At 46.4% G+C, this 22,789-nt stretch overlaps 1 protein-coding gene across 1 annotated transcript in view; it reads right to left on the bottom strand.

Moving 5' to 3' along the window:
- Window positions 1–1,778: 1,778 nt before the first annotated feature.
- The window catches only part of TGS1 (trimethylguanosine synthase 1), a 167,460-nt gene continuing 146,449 nt past the window's right edge, over window positions 1,779–22,789 (bottom strand). The window contains exons 10-11 of the mRNA XM_086949788.1: window positions 7,060–7,203; window positions 1,779–2,101 (exon numbers count right to left, since the gene is read on the bottom strand). Of these exons, the coding sequence (XP_086805914.1) occupies window positions 1,779–2,101; window positions 7,060–7,203 (467 nt within the window). The remainder of the gene's footprint in view (window positions 2,102–7,059; window positions 7,204–22,789) is intronic.

Genomic DNA, 22,789 nt, shown 5'->3' on the forward strand with positions numbered 1-22,789 from the left:
TAAGGATAAGCCCAGGGATCTGGTGGTGACCCTGATTTCCTTGAAGTTCTAGAGCCCCAGGTTGTCAAAGGGCATGTTGAACAGAGATGATTGGACATCCCCTAAAAACACAGTGGACATTAACCACGAGTGGCTGCAAAGTACTACCATGGTGGCAATGCTCTTGTCTAATGAGTCAGTTGTGTTCAGCCCACAACGAATGGCGAACTTTGTTGTGTCACGGACATCAACCAATGCCTGGGTCAGGATGGCCTGGCATTCTTTGGGCAACACTGGCAGCAGCTGCGCAACCGAATCCTACAAGGCATGGGAATATCAGCCAAGAGGCACATCATATTCACTGACAACAGTGCCAAGCTGTTGGAAGAGAAGATGAGTTTCCCAAAGGTGTCCAGCCTCTTGAATTTCCTATCCAGTGGGTCTGTAGGAAACACGCTTACATTTATCTGGGCTGTTGACGCCTGCACCACCAAGAGGAAAGCTAAGACAGAAAGGCTGGGTATTAGGGGGCAGGACGATGTCAGCGGGAAATCAATTTGAGCATGGGAGCCCACATGCAGGGTTTGGTCTAGGTTCCCAGGAGCGTGTCAGTAAGGGTCTCATTAAAGAGGAGCCATGACTCTGAAGACCCTACCTCCGGGTGAAGCACCTCCGTTAGGACATTGATCTTGACTTTGTCAGATAACACTCCACTGCCCTGCACATCACAGATGCAAAAGATGCACCGTACTCCATGGCAGGACTAGGAGGAAAAAATCAAGCTCAAGTCACGGCACAGTTGTCAACTTTGAGTGGCATTGGCCAGCATTGTCTCGGGGTCAGGGATTGAGATCAGCTCCGATTGCCAATGGTGTCGGGGAATTGGTGCCAAGGAGGGTGGTACCACCTGTGTTGGCATCAGAGTGGATCTTGGAGCAGATTAAGACGGCCCGGCTGGTGTGGAGGGCAAATCCGCCAATAGTAATCCAGTAGGGGCACCTCTTGGCCCCATCGGGGCCAAAGGCGTGCAAAATGGGCCATCGGCCTAAAGATGAAGATCATGGCATCGTAGTGCCCCCTGGGTTGGGCAGGGATTGCTCTGGCTACAGAAACTTAGGGAAGCGTGGAGCGGACCCAGACACCGGCTCTGCAGATTAAGTGCAGGAATGGGGCCTAGAAACCCAGCATTTGCTAGGGGAAGCCAAAGAGCATTTCAACTTACCATTCTTGTGCTTGACGTGCTTGACATACCCAACTTCGATGACGACAACTTGAGTGGGATAACAATTGTTCACGAGAATAGCTCTGAGACGGGCCACGAGATATCCCTCTGGAGCAGGTTTGGCACAGAGCCTTCTTCTACTGCGCCACCAGGAACTTCAAGGCCGGCTCAGGAATCACCTTCAACTTCATGGAGCAGGTTTTTAGGTCGTGGCTCGACCCCAGGAAAACCAAGTATGGGTCAGAGACAGACAACTGTGACATTCCTCACACGGGTGGGTTTGTTGGGTGACATGTCCCCATCACACTGGAAGCAAAGCTCAAAATAGACTTGACCGAAAGTTGAAAAAAGTGATAAAAATGTGACCAAGGTAGCCCTCCAGATCCACGCTGTGGTGCAAAAGTAAGGAACTGATGTCAATGCGCTGGCGGGCACCTTTATAGGCACCATGCAAATCACTTCCGACAAGCACTAAGTAATCGCGGAGCCATCCAATGGAACTTACCAACGTACGGAGGGACTGCTCAAGATTTACCAGATACAATCTGATGCCTGATTAATATTGTAAGGAGAGGAATCAGCAGTTAAAATCTCTATCGGAAGCAGAAAATGCACGCTTCAAATGTATAAACTCATATTCGACAAAAGACAAGCGATGCAGACAAGAAGCACTGAAAGGATATCCATTAATAGACATCATCGTTCCAATATCAAATGTTTCCACATTGGCGTAGTCGGGTCCTCCCCACGGAGGGCTGAGAAACACAACATCAGCCTTAATGTCTGGTGCCAGCAGCATGAAGTCCCCCAAGATAAATTCCATCTGCTGTGCAACACCATATACCTCAGCATTATTGCGAGCAAGTTCGATCTTGACAGGATCGATATCTATTGCAATCACTAAAAATAAGACAAAAGGAAAGTGGCATTAGAGGTTCAGCAATGAAGAATACTTCCTGATATACTTCAGGGTTGGTAAACAGTATAAATCAACACTCAAGGTCTACAATCTACTATTTTGATGAAGGTCACATGAAGTAAGATTTTGTGCAAGTTTTTAAATTACAATATCCTTCAAAAAGGCAGCTCAAAGCTAGAAAGATGAAAAGTAAGAACGGGCCCAAAAGGGATCTAAGAACAGTGATTAACATGGGAATACAGCATATAACAAAAGAACAAGTTATTTACCTTTGGTAACGCCTCATCTGTGGAGAATATCTAGCTGCAGATTACTTTCTTTAGAATATTCCTGAGGTGCCAGACTTGATTCAGAGATTTTGAGCAGCACCCCTGCATGCCGGTAGGTGGTATAGTTTGGCTACAATTCGGCATCATCCACGCCAAATGTGACTTTGGCGTTACATACACATGCCCACCTAAGCAAGCTGAAATCAGTTTCTTTTTGCAACTTTCCATGCCAACAGCGCAGAGCCAGTAGGAAAACTGACAAAGTGGTGTGCGTTTCTAAGGCCTTTAGAAGGGGGACTTTTACACTGTAATCAGTTCATAGAGCAGGGAGGATCGGTAAGGAATATGCAGTTAAATAGAGTTTGTACCAAATAATGCGTTGCCAAAGCCAAGTAATTGTTCATCTGATAGAGACCTCTAGTGCAAATTCCTTACTTTCAAATAGATCAACACGCAATACCTCGCGGAGGTGCGTCTGTGAAACAGATTTTAAACCAAATAGTCCTACAGGTCCTAGCTGGCAAAGTGCCCGTCTTGACGGACCTGACTATCCAGGCAATAGTGCTTGGTAAACATCTGCAGAGATGTCCACATTGCTAACTGACAGAAGTCCAAGACAGAAACTCCATAAGCTGACGCAGTGGTCCCAGGCTTGGCTCTGGTGGAATGAGCATGCAAGCTCTTGGGAATTACTGCTTGGCCAATGCGTAGCAGATCTTTATGCAGAGCACTATTCATCTTGAGTTGTCTGTTTCTGCACAGCCTTTCCTTTCTTGGCTCCTATATACCCTCCACAGAGTTGACTGTCTCTCTCTGATAACATCAAGATAGAAAGACAACTTTCTTTTTGGGTACAGGCGATGGAGTCTACTTTACTTTTTAGAAGAGTGAGGTGGAGCAAATAAGGTAGGCATGGTGATGTTTTGGCCTACATGAAAAGATATCACTACCTTTGGAAACAAAGGAGGCACGTGTTTTAAGAAACAGCATGTCTGGGTAGAAGATGGTATGAGAAGGGTGCGCAGAGAAAGCCTGCAGTCCACTACTCTCCTGGGCGATGTAACGGCCACTAGGAAAGCGGTCTTGATAGTTAGTAAACAGAGTGGACAGTTGTGCAGCAGCTCAAAGGGTGCACACATCAAAAAGGTCAAGACTAGGTTTAAATCCTACTGGAGCATGATGAATGGCCTTTGAGTAAACATATGTTGGAGACCTTTGAGGAACTTAGTCACAACAGGTAACTTGACCAAAGAAAGTTTGTCTGGCAACCGCAAAAATTCCGAAATGGCCGATAGGTAACTCTTAACTGTGCCCAAAGCAGAGTCCTGTTGGGCCAAACACTGAACAAAAAACAAGAGTTGAGATAGCGGTGTAGAGACAGGGTTCTATGTGCTTGGATGCATACCATGCCACAAATTTCTCCTCACAACTGCCGGTGTATACTATCTTTCTGGAGGGATGCTTGGCTGCCAAAATAACAACACAGACTCCTGGAGTTAGGCCAATAGCTGTTAACTGTTGAAGTTCAATCTTCATGCATGAAAGCAGATGGTATGCAGGTTCGGGGTGAGAACCCTCCCTCTTGCTGTGACAGAAGATCCTTCTGAAGAGGCAGTCTAACTGGAGGACAGATGCTCAGGCTTCATAGCTCATGATATCAGACTCTCTGTGCCCATTCTGGAGCCTTAAGAATGAGTTGGGCAGAAGTTGTTCATGATCTTCTTAAGAAATCTGGGCAGGAGTGGTGTCAGCGGAAAGGTGTACAGGAGGCCGGAGATCCACTCTAGACGGAAGGCGTCTCGGAGGGAGAGCTGCCATGGAAACTCCAGCACGCAGAACTGATGACATTCCGCTTTCTCAGCAGAGGCAAGCAGAACTAAACAAGGCTCCCCTGATCTTGAAAGAGACTTTGCACCTCCTCCTGATAGAGACGCATTTTAGATTCGCAGGGCATTAAAGGCTGAGTTCGTCCCCCTTGGCGTTCAGAGAGCCCACCAGGTGTTGAACCATCAAGGATATGCCTTGACGTTCCAGCCATGTCTAGAGACGCAAGGCCTCTTCACAAATAGATCCGCGATTTCACCCTGCTTGTAGCAGTTCCACATGGTGGTTGTGTGGTCCTTGCACACCTGCATCAGCCTTCCTCTTAACGAGGAAAGAAAGGCTTTCAATGTCAATCCGATCACCCACAGCTCCAAAAGATTGATGTGAAGCCCAGATTCCTGTGGAGACCAGAGTACTCGGATCTCCACCTCTCTCCGATGACCACCCCAGCCCTGGAGTGGAGTGTCTGTTACTATGGCCAGCTCTGGTTGAGGAAGGGGGAAGAGGTCTGCCACTGACCCAAATTGCAGTTCACAACCCACTACTGCAGATCTTTTGCAGTTTTGTCTGAGATCTGGACCACATTGTAGGGATTCCCCTAATGATGTGCCCACTGGAGCTTCAGGCCTCATTGCAGAGCCCACATATGCCAAAGGGCATGTGTGACTAGCAGGATGTGGGTGGCCATGAGGCCCAACAGCCTTAGAATCAGTCTCTCCAAAATCCAGGATAGAGGCTGAAACATCGGTGTCATTGCCTGTACATTCCTTACTTGCCACTCAGAAGGATAGGCCCAAAACTCCACAGAATACAGAATGGTTCAGATGAAAGGGTATGCCTGAGAAGGAGTCAGGTGTGACTTTGACACGTTGATAGCAAGCATCAGTGAGTGGAGATCGGAAGTAGTCTGGAAGTGTGATAGGACAGCCTGGGGTGAGCTGGCCTTCCACAACCAATATCCCGCCATCAACAGCCAATCGTCGAGGAAGGGAAAGGCTGGAACCCCCGATCTTCAAAGATGTGCTGCAATCACTGTCATCACCATGTTGAACATCCGAGGGGCACTGGTAAGGTCAAAGGGGAGCACAGCAAACTGAAATTGCTCATGGCCCACTGTAAACCGCAGGTAACGACTGTGGGCAGGCAGGAAAAGGAGGTGGAAATAAGTGTCCTGCAAGTCCAACTCCACCATCCAATCTCTAAGGTCCAGGGCAGACAGGAGCCGAGCTAGGGTGAGCATCTTGAACTTCTCCTTATTCAGAAAGAAGTTGAGAAGGCACAGTTCTAGGATAGGACAGAGGCCTCTGTTATTCTTGGCAACAGAAACTAGAATAGCAACCACAACCTACTTCTGATGCCAGCACCCTCTCAATTGTTCCCTTGGTCAAGAGAGCCAACACTTCCTGATGGAGCAAGGAGAGATGGTCCTCTGTCAGCAGGTCGTAAGTGGGAGGCATGGGTGGAGGTTTGAGTAGTCATAGCCCCTTTGACCATCTGTAAAACCCACTTGTCAGATATTATCGCCTGCGAGTGTTGCAGGCGATGGCATACTTGGTGGAGTGAAGAGATGAACTGTGGCAAAGGCGCTAGTCTTAGATTAGTCAAGCACACTGTAGTGGTCGACGGCAGAGCTTAGATGAGGAATTTACCCATGAGAAAAGTTTTGGCCTCCTTTTTGAAGTGTGCCAAAGAAGGGATTCTTCAGATGGCGGGTGGGAGAGAGTTCCAAATTCTTGGTCCGACCCCGGAGAAAGCCCAATTGTAGGTTTTTTTCTTCCGGAAATGGGCAGGTTGGAGCAAGAGGACCCTGGCGGACCGAGAGTTCCTGTTTTTTACAGATACTACTATAGGGTCTTAAGTGTGATGCATACCAGCTTCAGCTGTATTCTGGCCTCGAGGGGAAGCCAGTTCAAAGCTTTCAGATGTGGAGAGATGTGGTCAAATTTTCTGGTGCCCGTAAGTAGTCTAGCGGCCACGTTGAGACAGGATTTTAAGGGTGCCAGGAAGAGCTTGGGTAAACCGGAGAGGGTGGAACAGCCAGATTCAAGCCTAGAGATGACTAGTGCTTGGACTGCCATTTTTAGGTCGGGAGCGTCGATTAATGGTTTCAGCTTCATTAGGTAGCTCAGATGGAACCTGGCTGATTTGGCCATCGAGTTGATGTGGTCCCGCATGTTCAGGTTGTTGTCGAGGATTATACCCAGGGATTTGGCTGAGTCAAACGATGGTCAGCGAGCAGTTTAGAGCTGTGATGGCCATGATCCACCTCTGAATCTCAGGATTGGGTTTTGTAGTCGAGATTAGGAGGAATTCAGTTTTCTTTGCGTCGAGTTTGAGTTGGTTAGAGGCGAGCCATTGGACGGTCAGTTTCAGGGCCTCATTCAGGGAGAGGATCTCCTCAAGCAAAGAGATTTTAATGTATAGTTGGGTGTCGTCCGCGTACATATGGTAGGAAATGTTAGTGATGCGAAGAACTTTGGTAAGCAGCTCTAGGTAAAGATTAAAAAGGGTGGGGGACAGGGTTGAGCCTTGAAGGACTCCAACCGTGACTGGGGTGGGAGCTGATAGTTTGCCGTTAATTAATAATCTCCATGTTCGGTTGTGGAGGAAGGACCTAAACCATTCTAAAACAGAGCCATCCAAACCCATCCTAAGTTTGAGGCATTCGAGTAGATTTTCATGGTTGACCGTGTCCAAGGCCGAGGATAGATCGAGGAGGATAAGAAGGCAGGTTTTGCCTTGAGAAGGTAAAGAAGAACAGCGATTTGGTGCTCTCTATGGCCACAACATAATCGTTTTAACCATTAATGTAACAAAGAATGAAAACGATGAATCCATGAAATTACCTCTTTTTCCTGCTAAAGCAAACTGAATGGCATTTCCTCCAACCCCGCAGAAAGCATCAAGTATGATTTCACACTTTATGGACTGGGCAACTCTGCCCGCAATGTGCTCAGCAATTTTCTCAGGTGTTACTGAAAACCAGCCCTCTGATGAGAAAAACAAACAATGGGTTACCTAAAAAAGAATACATGATAACAGAATGTACAAGTTATGAATATGACAAATATGAAATATCACAATTATCCAATGGAGAACGAATTTTACCGGTGACAGAGAAAGCAATAGGAGCAATAAGTGGGCATATAGTCTTGAGTTACCGTGTTGAGGGGGGGAGTATTAAAATAAAGGCTACATTGCTCTATCAGCCAGCCACTGTATTTTGCACTTACATAAAATGTAAGTAATGGTTAAGACAAACCATATTTTATTCCTTCAAAGCTTTAATGTACTACAGAAATACAATTAGTTTAGAAAACCATGAATTCTCGCAGGCTGGAGGTCACATTCATAATTTTTAAATATACAAATCTGAAAAGAAAACTGTCAAACGCACTTTACAATTACTTGAAAAGCAGCTCGGGTTTAAAGTAGCCACCTTGTCAGGAAATCAAAATTGATAAAAGTCGGAACATTTATATATAAAAATTAACAAAGGGGAGTGGCCTGGCCAAGAACCAAGATGACAGCTCGTCCGTGAAGCTCCGGAGCCGCTGAAGTTTCATCGCAGCCTCTCCCCTCCTCACCGCAGTCCTCGCAGCGATCTGTGGGCTGCGAGACACCCTCTGGCTCGCAGAGGGCCTGGTGAAGGCAAAAAAGTTGATCAGAAATTCCTTTTGGAGGTGCAGCGGCCCGCACTGTCGTCGGCCTTATGCAGTGGCTCGCGCTTTCAGGAGCCTGAAGCGGCCTTAAGAGGCCCCGCGACGACAGGGGTCACGGGCAAACCTGAGGTGGGACAGCGGATGTGTGAGACCGCAGAGTAGCAACTTGAGACCAGTGACTGAGTCACAGCTTTACTGCTCAGTGGGATGCTGCCTGCTCCAGCGCGTTTAGAATAAATACATTTATTTTATATATATACCTGGTGTGTTTCACCTTTCATTTGGTCATTCATGAGATTATAGACTGGTAAAACAAGCTGCTTTACATTCCTTCAAGACTTAGCCTGAAGGCTACAACTAGGATAGCTTTCTATATAGGTTGTCTTTAAACCTACCATCAATAAGGGTCATTTGGAATTTTTTCCAGGATAAATCATAGATGAAAAGTATCCTGCCCTGACAAACCTGTTGCTTCATACTTACCTCAGGGGGTTAGGGGTTGCACCCCCTGTCTAGAACAAGAACATGAGAAATCTACATGCTCATTTTTTGGCGAGTAAGGGATTGGGACCTTTCACCCCATCACTCTCTATAAGTTTAGGGGTTGGATTTACTCTAGGGTCCCACTTATGGGAGGACCCAGGGAGGGGGTGGTTACACCCTTTTCCCTTTGTCCAGTTTCGTGCCTGGGCAGGAGCTGAGTGCCCCTGCAACCAGTTTGAACTGGGGTATGCACAGGGACACCAAGTGAGCCCCAGTACTGTCTAAAAAGCATTCTATGAATGCACCCACCCAGCCCCAATACACTTAAGCCTGTCTGGGAAGTGGTTACACCTCCCTGTGACAGGAAACCTATTGTCCAGCAGCAGGAAGTCAGACCCGTGTCTGTGGCATCCATTTTGTGATGCCATGGCTCTTTTAAACTATTACCGGATGGGTGGAATTCTACTCCCGCCGTCAGAACTGGCGGCGGGAGGTATGATTCCAAAGTGTTTTACACCAAATACAACATGTTTCCATACAGCCATTCCAAAAGTTAGCATTTACCGCAAGGTTATAATGCACTTAAGAGCATATGGTCTGGCTGCATCACAGAACAGCCTCTGCAGCGGGATGGGACAGGGAAGGTAAACAACTTTTTCAAGGTTTGCCGGGGGAGGGGGGGACGTCATTAATGACTGCAGCATTTGGTATAGTGGTCGTCCATTCGTGCACTTTCAAAGTATACAGGGTGCCATGGTGAACTGTGTGTTTTTTAGGAGGGGCAATGGTTCACACCCCCTTCCCAAGAGATAAAACCATGTGGAGCAGCATAACGCTGAAGAGGGGCGTGCTTGTGCGAGATAACAGCAGGAGTGTACTTCGATGTGTCCTAACTTTTTAAAAACATCCTTGGACACTTTGGGACTCTAATGGTCGAAAAGGTGGTGGATGAACAATCCTCCACGCTGTTAAAAAAGTAATGACATATCAGAACAGTCAACACCTTTTTTCCTCCTACCCATAAAAAATAGTATTCTTGCCTGTGAGAAAGTGCCATCTTTCTTGCATTGGTATGCCCACACTTTTTGCTGAACTGCTGATGTGGTTTGACTGAGTGTGACCTGGGCTCCTGCCAACCACGTGCCCAGGGCCTGTGTTGAAACTAAAACCCAATTGGCATCTCTGGCCACCTATCATCCCCTAGTAAAAGGTACCATGGGTACCCAGGGCATGGTGACCAGAGAAGGCCCCCAAGGGCTGCAGCTCTTATTGTGCCACCCTTAGGGGCCCTGTATCCTGACACTCACACACTGCATTTTCAGGCTGAGTACCTCAGTACAGAACTGAACAGAGAGTCGACATGGCACACATCCCTGTGTGCCATGCCCACAAACCCATTGCCCTGGCATACATCAGTCACCCCTCTAGCTGGGTGCTCTATGCCAGTGGTGTGGGCACAAGTGCATGAGCCCTGTGCCCCTACAGTACCCAGGGCCATTCCTGGGCCCTGTAAGTGCAGTGCTGCCACTAAGAGAATTTGGTGCTGGTAGGTCATCATTACTAACTCCACAGCACCATAGTGGCTTCACTGAAGACTGAGAAGGTTGGTATCAAACCTCTCAGCACATTTAACCAGCACCGATGCCGGTGTGAGATTTAATGTAAAATGCTTCAGAGGGCATCTTAGAGATGCCCCCTGAAACCTAACCTACAATCCACGTCTGGACTGAGAGACTGCCTAGGCTGCCACACAGCAGACATGTTGCTGGACCCCTGGGTGGAGAGCCCACGCTCTCCTGGGCCTGCAACAATGCACATCCTGGGCAAGGTGCTAGGTCTCCTCCCCTAGGATGGTCAGAGAGAAGCTTTTAAGGCCTGCTGCCTGTGTGAGCTTCTCCAGACCATTTGGTGTACCCAGCAACTGGCCCCCACCAGTTCTGACCCCCACTCTGGCGGAACGACTGGTGGGAAACCCTAGGTCAGGAAGCGGGGTGTGCCAGCCTGTGCCAACCCCACCCCTCAGGTGGGAGAGGCGAGGTGAAGCACAACCCTGGGCTCCGGCTATCTAGAAGATGGGGAACCCTGCCCAATCACAGCTAGGTTCCTGTCCCCCTCCCACAGGAGAGGAGCAGACTAGGGGGTGTACCCACCCCAGGACAGGGACGTATTTTCCCTGCCCTTGCCCTACCTTTAACACCCCTAAATTCAGTATTTAGGGGCTCCCTGAACCTTCTTTCCTCAAATCCCGATATGAAAAGAAGAAAGAAGATCAAGAAGAAGGCCCGACGTCCAGCTGCTAACAACAGGACGACACCCACTGACTTGGCCCCAGCCCTACCAGCTTGTTGACCCTGGATCCTGCCCCTGCTAAATCCGGCGACTCCTGCGGACAGTAACCTTTGACAACCTGGAGGACCTGCCTGCCTTGACCCCCTAACAGACTGGGTCTCCCATGAGCAGAGGCTCTACTCCAACAGCAACACCCCTGGTACCAGCCAGGAACCGGGAATCCAGCCCACTCTGCACCCACCAAGCCCGGTCTGTGCCCGAGTGATCCAAGACCACGAGGACGTCCCCCAGGTGACTGGGACCCGAAGTCCAGTGCCCAAAGATCCTCCCCGACGACACCCGCAGCCTCAGAACCCGGGCCCCCACCAACCGTGACCAGCAGAGGGTAAGATTTCCCGACACCCGAAGACAGACCTGCACTCGGTGCCCTATGGCCCCCTGTGCCCCCCTTTGGGGTACTCACCTCTTCTCCAAGATCCCAACTTACCTCTCAAAGTGGTGGTGGCACCTGAAGAATCTCCGTCCCCGAGTCTGCAGCCTTTGTTCCCTTTTTAAGTCTTGTGGCGTTAACCGTGAGAAAGCGCGGTCTCGCCAGAGACCTATTGTTACTGGCTTCGCTTTCGAGGAGACAAGACCTGGCCGCGCGCATCTGCCAGAGTAGGATCGGAGCCAGTGGTGCGCACAACCACACTTTCCGATTCCGGCTGGCTAGTCACACACACACCCACACCGAGACACGCACGCGCACACACACAGGCACATACGCAGAGACATACACGCACGCACACACTAGCGCACATACACGCACGCATACACACGAGCGCACACATACAGAGACACACACCACCACCCCCAGCCGCACACACACAAGAGCACGCGCGCACACACACACACGAGCGCACACAGAAACCCCCCCTCTCCCGCTACAACTAAGCCCCACTCACCTCATCGGCGCAACTCCGGACTTCAGCCGCCACCACGTGGCTCTCCATCGGGCATGGGAGCCCCGCGTCACCACTGCTCCTCTGCCGGTCAGCCACTCCGTGGGCGCAAGCTTCCAGCGGAAAACGGAAGTCCCGCCCCACTGTAGTTTTCGTCACGCGCACCACAGCACCAGCGGCTTTGGGGGCTTCAGTTTTTTAAGGTCTCGGCTAGTTTTGGGAGGGCAGGGGGTGGATGGATTGGGAGAGCAGTTAAATGGGGCTGTGGTCTGTGATCGTGCTGAAGTCTTTAGCAGTTGTGGCGTTTGTGGGAAGGATAGTAATAACTGTATATCATGTTAGGATCACTTAAACTTTTAGCTACTATGCGTTGGGATTACTGGGGACGCGGGGCACAAAGGTGGATGCGGGCACAGTCATGGGTATGCTACTTAACTGATGACCTGGCAGCTTGCTTGCGCTCTTACCATAGGTGCTATTTAGGGGTGGGCATATATATATATATATCTATACACTGGGTGGTGATATTCAGTTAAATGAAAATAAAATATATATATATTTTTTTTGTTATATAGGGGGAAAAGTGTGAAAATATTAACTTTTTACCTTTTTTATAGTTTTTGGAGCAAATCTTATTTCCTCCTGTGTTGGGGCTCTGAAAGTCTTCAATTCTGGGACCTCTTCCCTCAGTCCCTGGCATTTGTTGTGCAATGTTTTCATTCAACATTTCCACCGGTATTGTAGCACTACTGATTGGATGGGGTGTGAGGGGGAGTGGTTAGTTTCATTGTCCAACTCCTGGGGCTGAAGGTAGACTTAAACCATTTCATCACCCCTATTCTCCCTTGACTCTACTCTGACTTCTGTTGTACGTTACCCTACGTGAATTGTTGCTCTACGTCCTGTCTCCCAAGTATTGGGTTGTCTATTTCATCTGAGCACCCAATGCATGTGCGGTTAGGCAGTTCCATTTAATCTGGTGTGTGACAGCTACTTTAACATGGCTTCCAGAAAGTGCTGCTTATTATGGTCATGAGTGGCGATATTGACACCCTTACTAAAATAAAAGTTGTCCATTTATTGAGTGCATGATAGAAACGCATGATGCATACCAAAGTGTACGACCATCTTTTCACTGTCACTTTTGCTGAATTCCTGTTTGCTTGCCTCTTATTTCCTTTTTCCCCCTCAGTTTTTCTGCATATGGATTGGAAAGACAAATGTTGCTACTGCATAATAGACTGCAGCTTCATAACTCAGTAGGATTCTGAGAAACCTGTATCCACTCCATCCATCCATCCCCCACTCCATCCATCCATCCCCTCCACTCCACTCCACTCCACTCCATCCATCCATCTCCCACTCCATCGCTATCATCTTGCAAATCATCTTTATACACCAACACAGACTTTGCTAAAAATTTAATGCAACACATTGTCATATACAATGCCAATAACTAAAACTTTAATGCTGCGAGACCTATTGCATTGCAAATGCTTGTTACCTTTTCCATTGAATACCATTAGGCGCCCGACGGCTCAAAAGCACCCTGCACCCGGCCGCCCGAATGCCGCTGGAAGTGCAATTACTACCCTACTCTACTTCCACACTTGCCCTGAGTAAGTGACCAGGAGCTCAGCTCAAACAACTGTGTGGGCTGCTTGCTTGCAGCCACCAACCAAATCGTTCTAAAATTAAAACAGCTATTTCTTTTGATATAAAAACAATTGGCTTAGAGTTCAGTTCTAGAGTGTGTGAAACCTTTTGTTGACTGAGTGTGTACAACAAATGCTTTGCACTGCCCTCTGGTACTGACTTACTACTGACCAAGCTACCACTTTTGAGAGTAAGGTCAGACCTGACTTTAAACTCTGTTATACCTCTGGGGGTTGTGGAATCTATACACACTGTACCTTACTTTGGTCCAGTATATATACAGAGCCACTTTCTCACACTGCCTGGAAGCGCCATGCTTGGGTCTTAAAAGTGGACTTTTGAACAAGCGCTGCTGAGTGGTTAATGCAGGTATATATCCGCATGTGTGCCCAAAACATAACTTCTGTTCCAGCAAAGCACTCCACTGGAGGCCAGGGAACCACCCCTCTCGATATAATTATGTTACGTGAATCAGGCATAATGTGTATGTTAGCGTTACGGGAGAATTGCTGCAGCCGTGAGCAAGCGCTGCTGAGTGGTTACTGCAGGTATTACATCAGCATCTTGCCCAAAATATTGCTTCTGTTCCAGCAAAGCACTCCACGGGAGGCCAGAGAACCACCCTCTCGATATAATTATGTTACGTGAATCAGGCATAATGTGTACGTTAGCATTAAGGGAGAATTGCTGCAGCCATGCTGATAATATGGTTGGCGATCCATGGGGCGCTGTAAAGGAGCTGCTGAGAGGGTGCTACGTAGGAAGGACAGTGGAAATGTACAACACCAGCAGGTACTGGCTGCGCACTTAGATGGGGACAGTAGGGGGAGTGGCTGTTTACCTTCTCAAAACTCTCACGGCTTCCCAGAGGACTCCTCTAGGGGCGACTTTCCATGGTGTGACAGGCATTCTCACACAGAAACTGCAAGCTATATTCCTATTTAACCTCCTTACACAAAACACCCATCTCCTTAGCGCTCACACATCAACAAACCGCCCCTACTTTAACTACAGCGCTTCATATTTTGCTAACAGCATAGTCTGCCGGCGCCTCCTCTACTATTACACCCATACTGCGAGCTCCACCCTCCGCAAATGCATCACAATCCATTGCCCACCCACCTCTCTGAACATAACTGGCACTGACAGCCCTTCTCGCACACATTATGCCAGCCTCCTTCTGCACACTGCGCATACTCAAACAACTTGTGCGCATACTTAAACGCATCTTCCTCAAGCCATAACCTCTCTTCGCACCTACCCAGCCCTACCACTTTTATTCCACGACACTGTCTTTTCCAGCCCCTTTTTACCCTCTAACCTGGCATCCTTTAGCACAACACCCATGGAACTACTTGCCCACCTCGTATGCACTCATTAAGGAGTAACCCATTATTTTCTACATTTCATCTTAGTTGCGGCTTTCTTTACATATATTGGTCTGTGCTTTAGGAAAATAAATTAGCAAGAGTTACACTGGTGTGAGTGAATGTATCACACAATAATTCATAAAACTGAGCTCCTTTTACCTTTTGGCGCAGAGACGATTTATTAATGGTCCAGAGTAAACTGGGTTTTCGTTTTTCTGTAACGCACAATATATCGCAGCACTTTAAAAAACATATATTTCGCTGCAGATAAGGGCAACAAGCAAAATGGGTGAGATTTGTTGAACGAAAATGTCCTACTTGGGACATCAAAGATATGTACTGGGGTGCTGGGTGCTTACCATTGCAAGCACAAATTCGTCTGCCCCCGCTCTTTTACTGAGACCACAAAGGAACTGGGATGATACATTTGTTTTATTTGTCTAATTTGGCCCTATTCCTGCAGATAAGAAAGAAACATGCTCAGAAATTATGCACACAAAATATAGAACTTAGTGATAGCAAACTATGCTGCTGCATGAAGAAGCAGTCAACGTAGTAAAGAACCTTCATCACCTGCAGGATGCCAGAGGTCGTTTGCATTTGCAGTTCACAATAGGAATGACGTTTTTGTACATTGTAGGGCCATGTTATGGGATTTTGTGTATGTTTGAGAGTCAGGACAAGGACCTTGGAGCATTTGCAATGCAATTGGTGTGGTATTTGCCAGACTTTTTATTGGCATTGTAAATGACAATGATTTTTATGTATGTGTTTTGAAAAACCTGCAAGCGGTGCATAGTCATTACCTGCCAGGAAAAGCACCTCTTTTGCTGCCAGCCTTGCTACTCATAAGCAATGGCTGTAAGTACAAAGTGTGTGTTTTTTTCACACCGCTTGCAAGTTTTCAAAACACATAAATAAAATGCATTGCCATTTACAATGCCAATAGCTCAAACTCTGAAAAATGCAAGACCTATTGCAGTAAATGCTTGTTGATACTTGTTAGATCTGGGGGTCTCTAGTTGGCAATGGTATTGTCCTTTGTCCAAATAGGGACCCTTACTTCGAAGTCAGGATAAGGGGATTACACTCCTTAATAACCCCTGTCCACCCCCTTGGTAGCTTAGCAGGAGCAGACAGGCTTATCTCAGAGGCAGTGTGTTAAGGATTTGTGAATATACACAGTAATACAGTGAAAACACTACTGATGGACACAACACAGGTTTTATAAAAATAAGTATTCTTTATATAGACTTAAACCAAGACCACAAACGACAAAATTCTACAATACTACACTTAAGATTCCTTAAAAGATTATTAAAGTTACTTAGTTCAAGTTGGTGATAAATGCGACAACGTTTTCAACAAAGTACCCGGATGAGTAACGCAAGGTAAACAAAAGGCTCGCAAAAGGGAAGATGCGTTGGTTCCGTGATCCGGAGGAAATGATGTGTCGTGCCTCATTGCTTGCGCAGAGGAGAGGATGCGTCGTGATCCTTACCTGTGCGGAGGTGATGCGTAGATTCACGGCCTGCGGGCCCGTTGCGGTGCGCAGGTTGGCGCCTTGATGCAATGGGATGATCCGGTTGCGATGCGAGAAGATGGCGCCATTGATGCGGCGATGCATTGACGCCCTGGCAGCCTTACGACGACTCTGTACTTTGGAGCCCCGACAGGCCCTGCAACACGCTTCTACGGTGATGCGATGGCGACTCTCACGATGGCGTCACGCGTCTCCGGTGATGCGACAGCAGGCAGCTTCGATGAACACACACTTCTAGGGAGATGCGGCGAAGGCTCGCTTCTCCGGCGATGCAACGATTTCAGCTGCGGCGGCGACACGCTTCTTCTCGATGCATCGCGCTTCCAGCTCCCAGGGGCACGCAAGTGTCTGGAGTCAGAAATCCCAGCAAGGAAATTCAGTGGGGAGCTGGAGGTGAAGTCTTTTGTCCCTGAGACTTCAGCAGGAGGCAAGCACAGTTCAAGCCCTTGGAGAATATTTTGTAGATGAAAGTCCTTACAAAGTTCCTTCTCCTTTCCCTTGGCAATGAAGCAACCACTGCAGGCCAACCCAGCAAAACAGCACACTGGCAGAGGGGCAGTACAACTCCTGCAGCTTCCTTGGTTCTTCTCCTTGGCAGAAAGGTTTATTGTCCAGAAGTGATCTAATTTCTTGGGATCAGGGTCCCAATGTTAATACCCCAAAATCCTTTGTTCTCTGAAGGCAGAGAGGCCTCTGCCTAGTCCAAACCAGTTCCTGAGCACTTTGTTTACATGACTCTCTTCTTCCTTTCACTGTGCAGGTCAGAGACATCAGTCGCCCCACAGGAGGTGGAGCCAGCCCAGAGGAGGGAAGATACAGCTCTAGTGCACTCTCTTGACATGATTCCTCTCCTCCTTTCACAGTGCAGGGTAGAGACATCAGACAAGCCACAGGAGGTGGAGCCAGCATTGTAGAGGGAAGGCCCAGCCCTATTCAGGTCCCAGGTGCAACTCCTACCTCCCATCTAGATGCAGAACTCTCTATTCACCACTGGGCTGCCCCAGCCTGTCTCCTGGAATCCCACAGCCCTGTCACTCACAAACCCAGACAAGGAATACACAACCCAGCAGAGGCAGGCCTGGATAGCTAGGCAAGAAAATACCTACTTTCTAAAAGTGGTATTTTCAAACACAGAATAATAAAACCAACTTTACTAACATATGTATTTTATTATTCTGAGTTCAGGCATACTAAATTTGATTTGCTACCATGTTCCCTGAGTCAGTTCGGATTATAAGAATGTAATAATCTAACTGCCCATTCTGGGCAATGAGAACAGGTAGCCTTCAATAGTGAAAAACGAAAATGGCTGTAATTCACAATTAGAACATGCTACACACATCAGAGCATGTCCTACCTTATACTAACAATTCACCCTGCCCTTGGGCCTACTATAGGGGAGTCTAATATGAAGCAAAGGGAAGGTTTAGGGATTGGCAAATGGGTGCACTTGGCCAGTCAACGTGGCAGTGCTAGACTGCACACAGGCCTTGCAATGGCAGGCCTGAGACACACATTTTACAAGATGCTTCTGTGGGTGGCACAACCAGTGCTGCAAGCCCACCAGCAGCATTTGATTTACAAGCCCTGGGCACACATGGTGCACTGTACTAGGGGCTGACAGATAAATCAAATAACCCAATCATGGAGTAACCAATTAGTACATCAATTTCACAAAGGGAGCACTTGTACTGTGGCACGGATTAGCAGTGGCACTGTGCCCAAAGCATAAAACCAGCAAAAATATATCAAAACAGAGGAGACAATCAGTCAAAATGGAAGGGAGACTCGCGCCAATGATGCCAGGCCTAACAATACTCCTACTGAGGTGTCCAATTTGTTTGCAATTTTTAGAAACAGCAACTCACTGGTTCTGTTTCCTCAGCCTCACCATAATAGCTCTTCGTCTACCCCATGAACACCATTTCATACTGTAACTACATTGGTGGTGTGCACCCACACTCTGTGAAGTTTCGGTTTCTTTACTGTATTTGCTTAGTATATTGACACATAAGGCTGTACATGCTCTCCTCACAACTTCATTGTGTTTTCTGGTGGTCTCCTTTCAAAATTGTACAATTTGGTACTGGTGCAATGATCCCGGTACCTGTGCATTCTCTTGCACCGCAATGCGGCGGAGGTTATTCAACTCATTTACAGTCCTGCAATTCATTGATTATCCACTTAGATTGACTGCTGGATCAAGTTCCCCATGTCTATCGCCAGAAGAATTGCCATCATTAAAATGGTGGTTCTCCCTAGCTGTTCATATATGTTGCTCAATACACCTGTTCCACTTATCTCCAAAATGTTTGATACGCTCCAGGGCATGTTTACTAGACTTGTCTGAGCTGGTAAACAGCAATGTATCAGTTGGCAGACATTGACAATACCCTATCAATGTGGCGGCTTTGGCGTACCGGATTTTTAATTTTACTATTTAGCACCACCCGGACGCAAGGCTGCAATTTCTTAAGCCGGAGTGGTGGCAGACTCGCCTGCACTCTCGCTCTGCCATCATACCGCATGGCCTAGCTAGGTTGCCTATGGAAATACAGATGCTCCAGACGATATATGGGGCATGGGTAAAATTGCGTAGCTATTTGAATGTTGATCTTCTCTACTACCCACACTTAACACTCCTGGGTAATCCATGGGTGTCCTGACTATGGAAACATTAACTAAAAGAACCCTACCCTAATGCGGGCTACAGAGGTTTGGTGATCTATTTTATGATGCTCATCTATGCTCCGTTGGGAGTCTCGCAAGGGGGTATACTGGGTCCCATATGGACAGGTTTATCCCACATAGAATGTGTGCTGCTATGTCTACCACGCTCCTGTCCTCTGCAGAGGAACTAGCAGATTTTCCCCCACTCTCATTAATCCTTACATCAGCCAGCAGCGCCTATTTGGTCTCCCGCCTATATCACTCAGCACTGACAATTCGACCATCAGTAGGGATAGGTGCGTGCGCAGCATGGGAAAAGGACCTTGGGCTCCCCCTGCCGAATGAGACGTGGGCCTATTAATGTGAACAAACCAAACTGATCTCTTGCAATCTGTTAAAAAGATGTTCAGACACTGGATTGGTTGAAGTTATGGTTTAATGATAAAGACATCACCAACAGCTCTCAAAGTCACAGCTAACTCCTCCAGGCTCCAAGGCTCCAGTACCCATGGAATGACCAGGAGTAGAACAGAATGAGCTAGTAAAAGAATGCAACTATGTCATAACATAAGTAGAAAGAAACAAGTATATGTACATTACAACACAATCACTGCCATAAACTCTTACATTTTAAATACATACATACAGCATACATCACGCCACAATTGCTGGCAAAGATGGATCCTACTAAACCTCACGGCTACCCCAGATGCGCAGCCAAACACGCAGATTTTGATTTTTCACATTTATCGAGGAACTGCCCACTTATATTAGCATACTGGGGGAGGTCTTCTGCCATCTTGCACTAATGATCGACCTGCAACTATCCTCTTCCTCTGTTGGGCTATGTAAAGCCATTGACTGCTGGTGTTCGTAGATTCGCCGCAATCACCCTGCTACTCGCTAAGAAGCAAGTTTCTAAACATTGGGTCGGAGTTAACGTGTGTGTTGGTTGGCCCTAACAGACAAGCTTGTGTATACATGTTAATGGAACTTGAATAACTTTTATTTTCTCTTTCCAGCTGTAGGGTTATGTTATGTTACAAATCTTACACTGCATAATATAATAACCTTGCTTTTCTATGCACCGTTCTAATGTGTCAAGGCACCTGATATGCTGTTACCACTGGTTCATGCTCTGTAATGCCTCTAATGCTGCATACGGAGTAATCTGTATTAAATGTGTCATTTTGTATATCCCTGTATGGTTTCTTATTGTTATCCCGCTCTCTTTCTTTTTGGTTCCTACTTTTTTTTATTTTCCCCCAAATGTTATCATCGAAAAACCACAATAAAAAAATAAAATGAATTAAAAAAATATATAATTTGCCTTAGGTATCAAGATGAAAATGCACTGTAAACAGCAAGCAGTTTAAATGTGCAAAATGCACAAGTCCCCCATATTCACTCGTAGGCTTGTTAGATTTTCCTTTAACAAACAGAGGTTTTAGAGATTGCTGAACTATGCACAAATGTATTTGATAGCTTGACCTTAATGTGACTTGCTAAGATTTTGTTATAGCTGCAGAATGTTCTGAGTTTCGAGTTCATAAAATATATTCGTTTCTTAAGCTACATATTCTAAAGGTACCTGTTGCAAAGTCATCCTGTGCCCTGGGCACCCCCCAACTTATTGCTGAATTGTACTGGTGGTAACTGACTCTGACTGACCCTGGGCTCTGCCTAACCTAACTCTGCCTCTGCCTGCTGCTGCATCTGTCTGACCCACATGCTTCTGAGGAGGCATATTTTTGTACAGTTTGCTACTGAAACTGTATGCTGATGCTTTTTGGAGATTGAGGCTCGGCTGAGGTTCATGAAATACTCTTTATAGGGAGTTGAACTATTTAATTTGATTTTGAACTTGATGATCTCACTTTTTTCTGGAGCTCTTTATGAGTAGCATTAGCTTTTGCTTCCATTAATTAGAATAGGTACTAATTCCTTTATGGAACATGCTTGTCAAATCTGACCATTGATGATTCTAACCATTTTTTCTTTGATAATTTCTGTAAACTGGATTATCTTACGAATTGAATACAAACAATTTATTCATCTCTTTAAGAGAATAAAGGGTTTGAAATCAATTTATAACTCTCATCATGGACTGAATTTAAAACCTGTTAATTATGATGTTGATTGACCCGATTTCATTTAGCTTCCATTCAATAAAACAGTGGCAACGAGGTCTCGCTTACTATCGCTGTGATACCCTTTGGGATGAATGCTGCGCTCTGTAAATAAATAAATAAATAAATAAATAAATAAATAAATAAATAAAGCAGGAGATTTAGCTTAGAGTTGTAGCCCATTCTTGTAAGTTACAGGTTGAGCTGGTCCTGGAAATTAACTTTTGGACTCTTTCTGAGCTATCAAAATTAGCAAACATGTTCCAAAGGAAAAAGGCTGAACGTTTTGGGGTTTTAGTAATAAATATGGTAGTTGTTCGGCTGCTTTTATTGCATAAAATGCAAAGATATAATAATCAATATTTGACAGGAACTGTGACACATGGGACTATTTCAAAATTTCCTGTGAAACATGGATTTCATCCTCATAATGACAGCCCTCTCACCACTCTGAAGTGCTTTTCAATTGTAATGGCTACAAGCAATATGGGATGGATATGGACATTGAGTAACAAATTATTTAAAAAAATTCAACTATGCCACACATTGTCGGGAAGTATTATTTTGATTCATATTAAGCAGAAACATTTTTGGGTGAAATGTCAAATATGTTCATATGCAGTACATCCAGAATTATGAGCTAATTTCTACAGCCACAGAATTGCATCAATCCACAGTCTTTCACCACAATGTCCACTATTTTAGCAATAATTTATTCATGAAAAGTGAACATAATCTAACCCTTCTTATGGCAGTAACTGCTGATTGTTGACTGCCTGCAGAAGAAAACGGCTTCAACATTACAAGGGTCCTATATTGGCATCTCGGATCCTGGCGACATTTACAAACCACTCGAACCACTCAATGATAATACTGAACCATATTACATAGTTAACCGTTATGAATCCTTCTGTGACCTCTAGCAGAATGGAGGTCACTAAGAAGTGGGTCAGTTTGCACACCCGCCACGATCTATTCTTAATTGCAAAAGGACACACTTGCGGATATTAGCTGAGCTGCACCTCTAGGGCCTGCAGAATGTTGTAGGCCATAAATAAGTGGTTCAGCTATTATCAGCGCCTGCACCGTGCTCACAATGGTTTAAAAAATGTGCACACATGTTAGTTCTGGTTTTTTTGTGTTTTGTTTTTTAAGTTCCCCCAACCTCATACTCTTAGGCAAGGTGAAGGGGGGAAATTTCTTTCTCTCACCTTTTTGACCAGGAAGGCGTCTAGAGAAATTCTTATGCACCCCCTGAAGCGGGTTTACATTAAATCCCTGTCAACAAACTGCTGGTGGGATTATGGGTTTCACTTAGAATGCTTTCCACCTACCTAAACAAGCATTTGTGATGCAATAGATCTCGCAGTTGTTAAAGTTTGAGCTATTGGCATTGTAAATGGCAATGCCTTTTATTTACGTGTTGGTTTTTAAAACATAAATAAAAGGCATTGTCATTTACAATGCCACAGCTTAAACTCTCGCAAATGCGAGACCTATTGTATTGCAAATGCTTGTTTGGACTGGATAAGGTTTTCAGTGCAGGCACTGTGAAAAAGGATGCACAGGAGTGGGGCCACGTGTAAAGCCTTAGATGTACGCTGGGGGGTGCTCAAGATCCGCAGAGGTCGTCAGACGTAAAGTGCAGTGGGACAGAGAGCTGCTGACAGTAGCGGCTGGTGACATTTGAAAGTCGTGAGGTGTAAAAAGATAATCATACTGCACCGTAGCGAGCGAGCGTAGAGCGCGAGCCCGAACCCCCTAAGTAGGTGACAAATGGTGCATTTTCAAGCAAATTTGTGAAAGCAGGAAGGTTAATAAAGCAATTGTGAA

This window comes from Lissotriton vulgaris, unplaced genomic scaffold (genome assembly GCF_964263255.1).
Source record: "Lissotriton vulgaris unplaced genomic scaffold, aLisVul1.2 SCAFFOLD_3828, whole genome shotgun sequence".
Classification (NCBI taxonomy): domain Eukaryota; kingdom Metazoa; phylum Chordata; class Amphibia; order Caudata; family Salamandridae; genus Lissotriton; species Lissotriton vulgaris.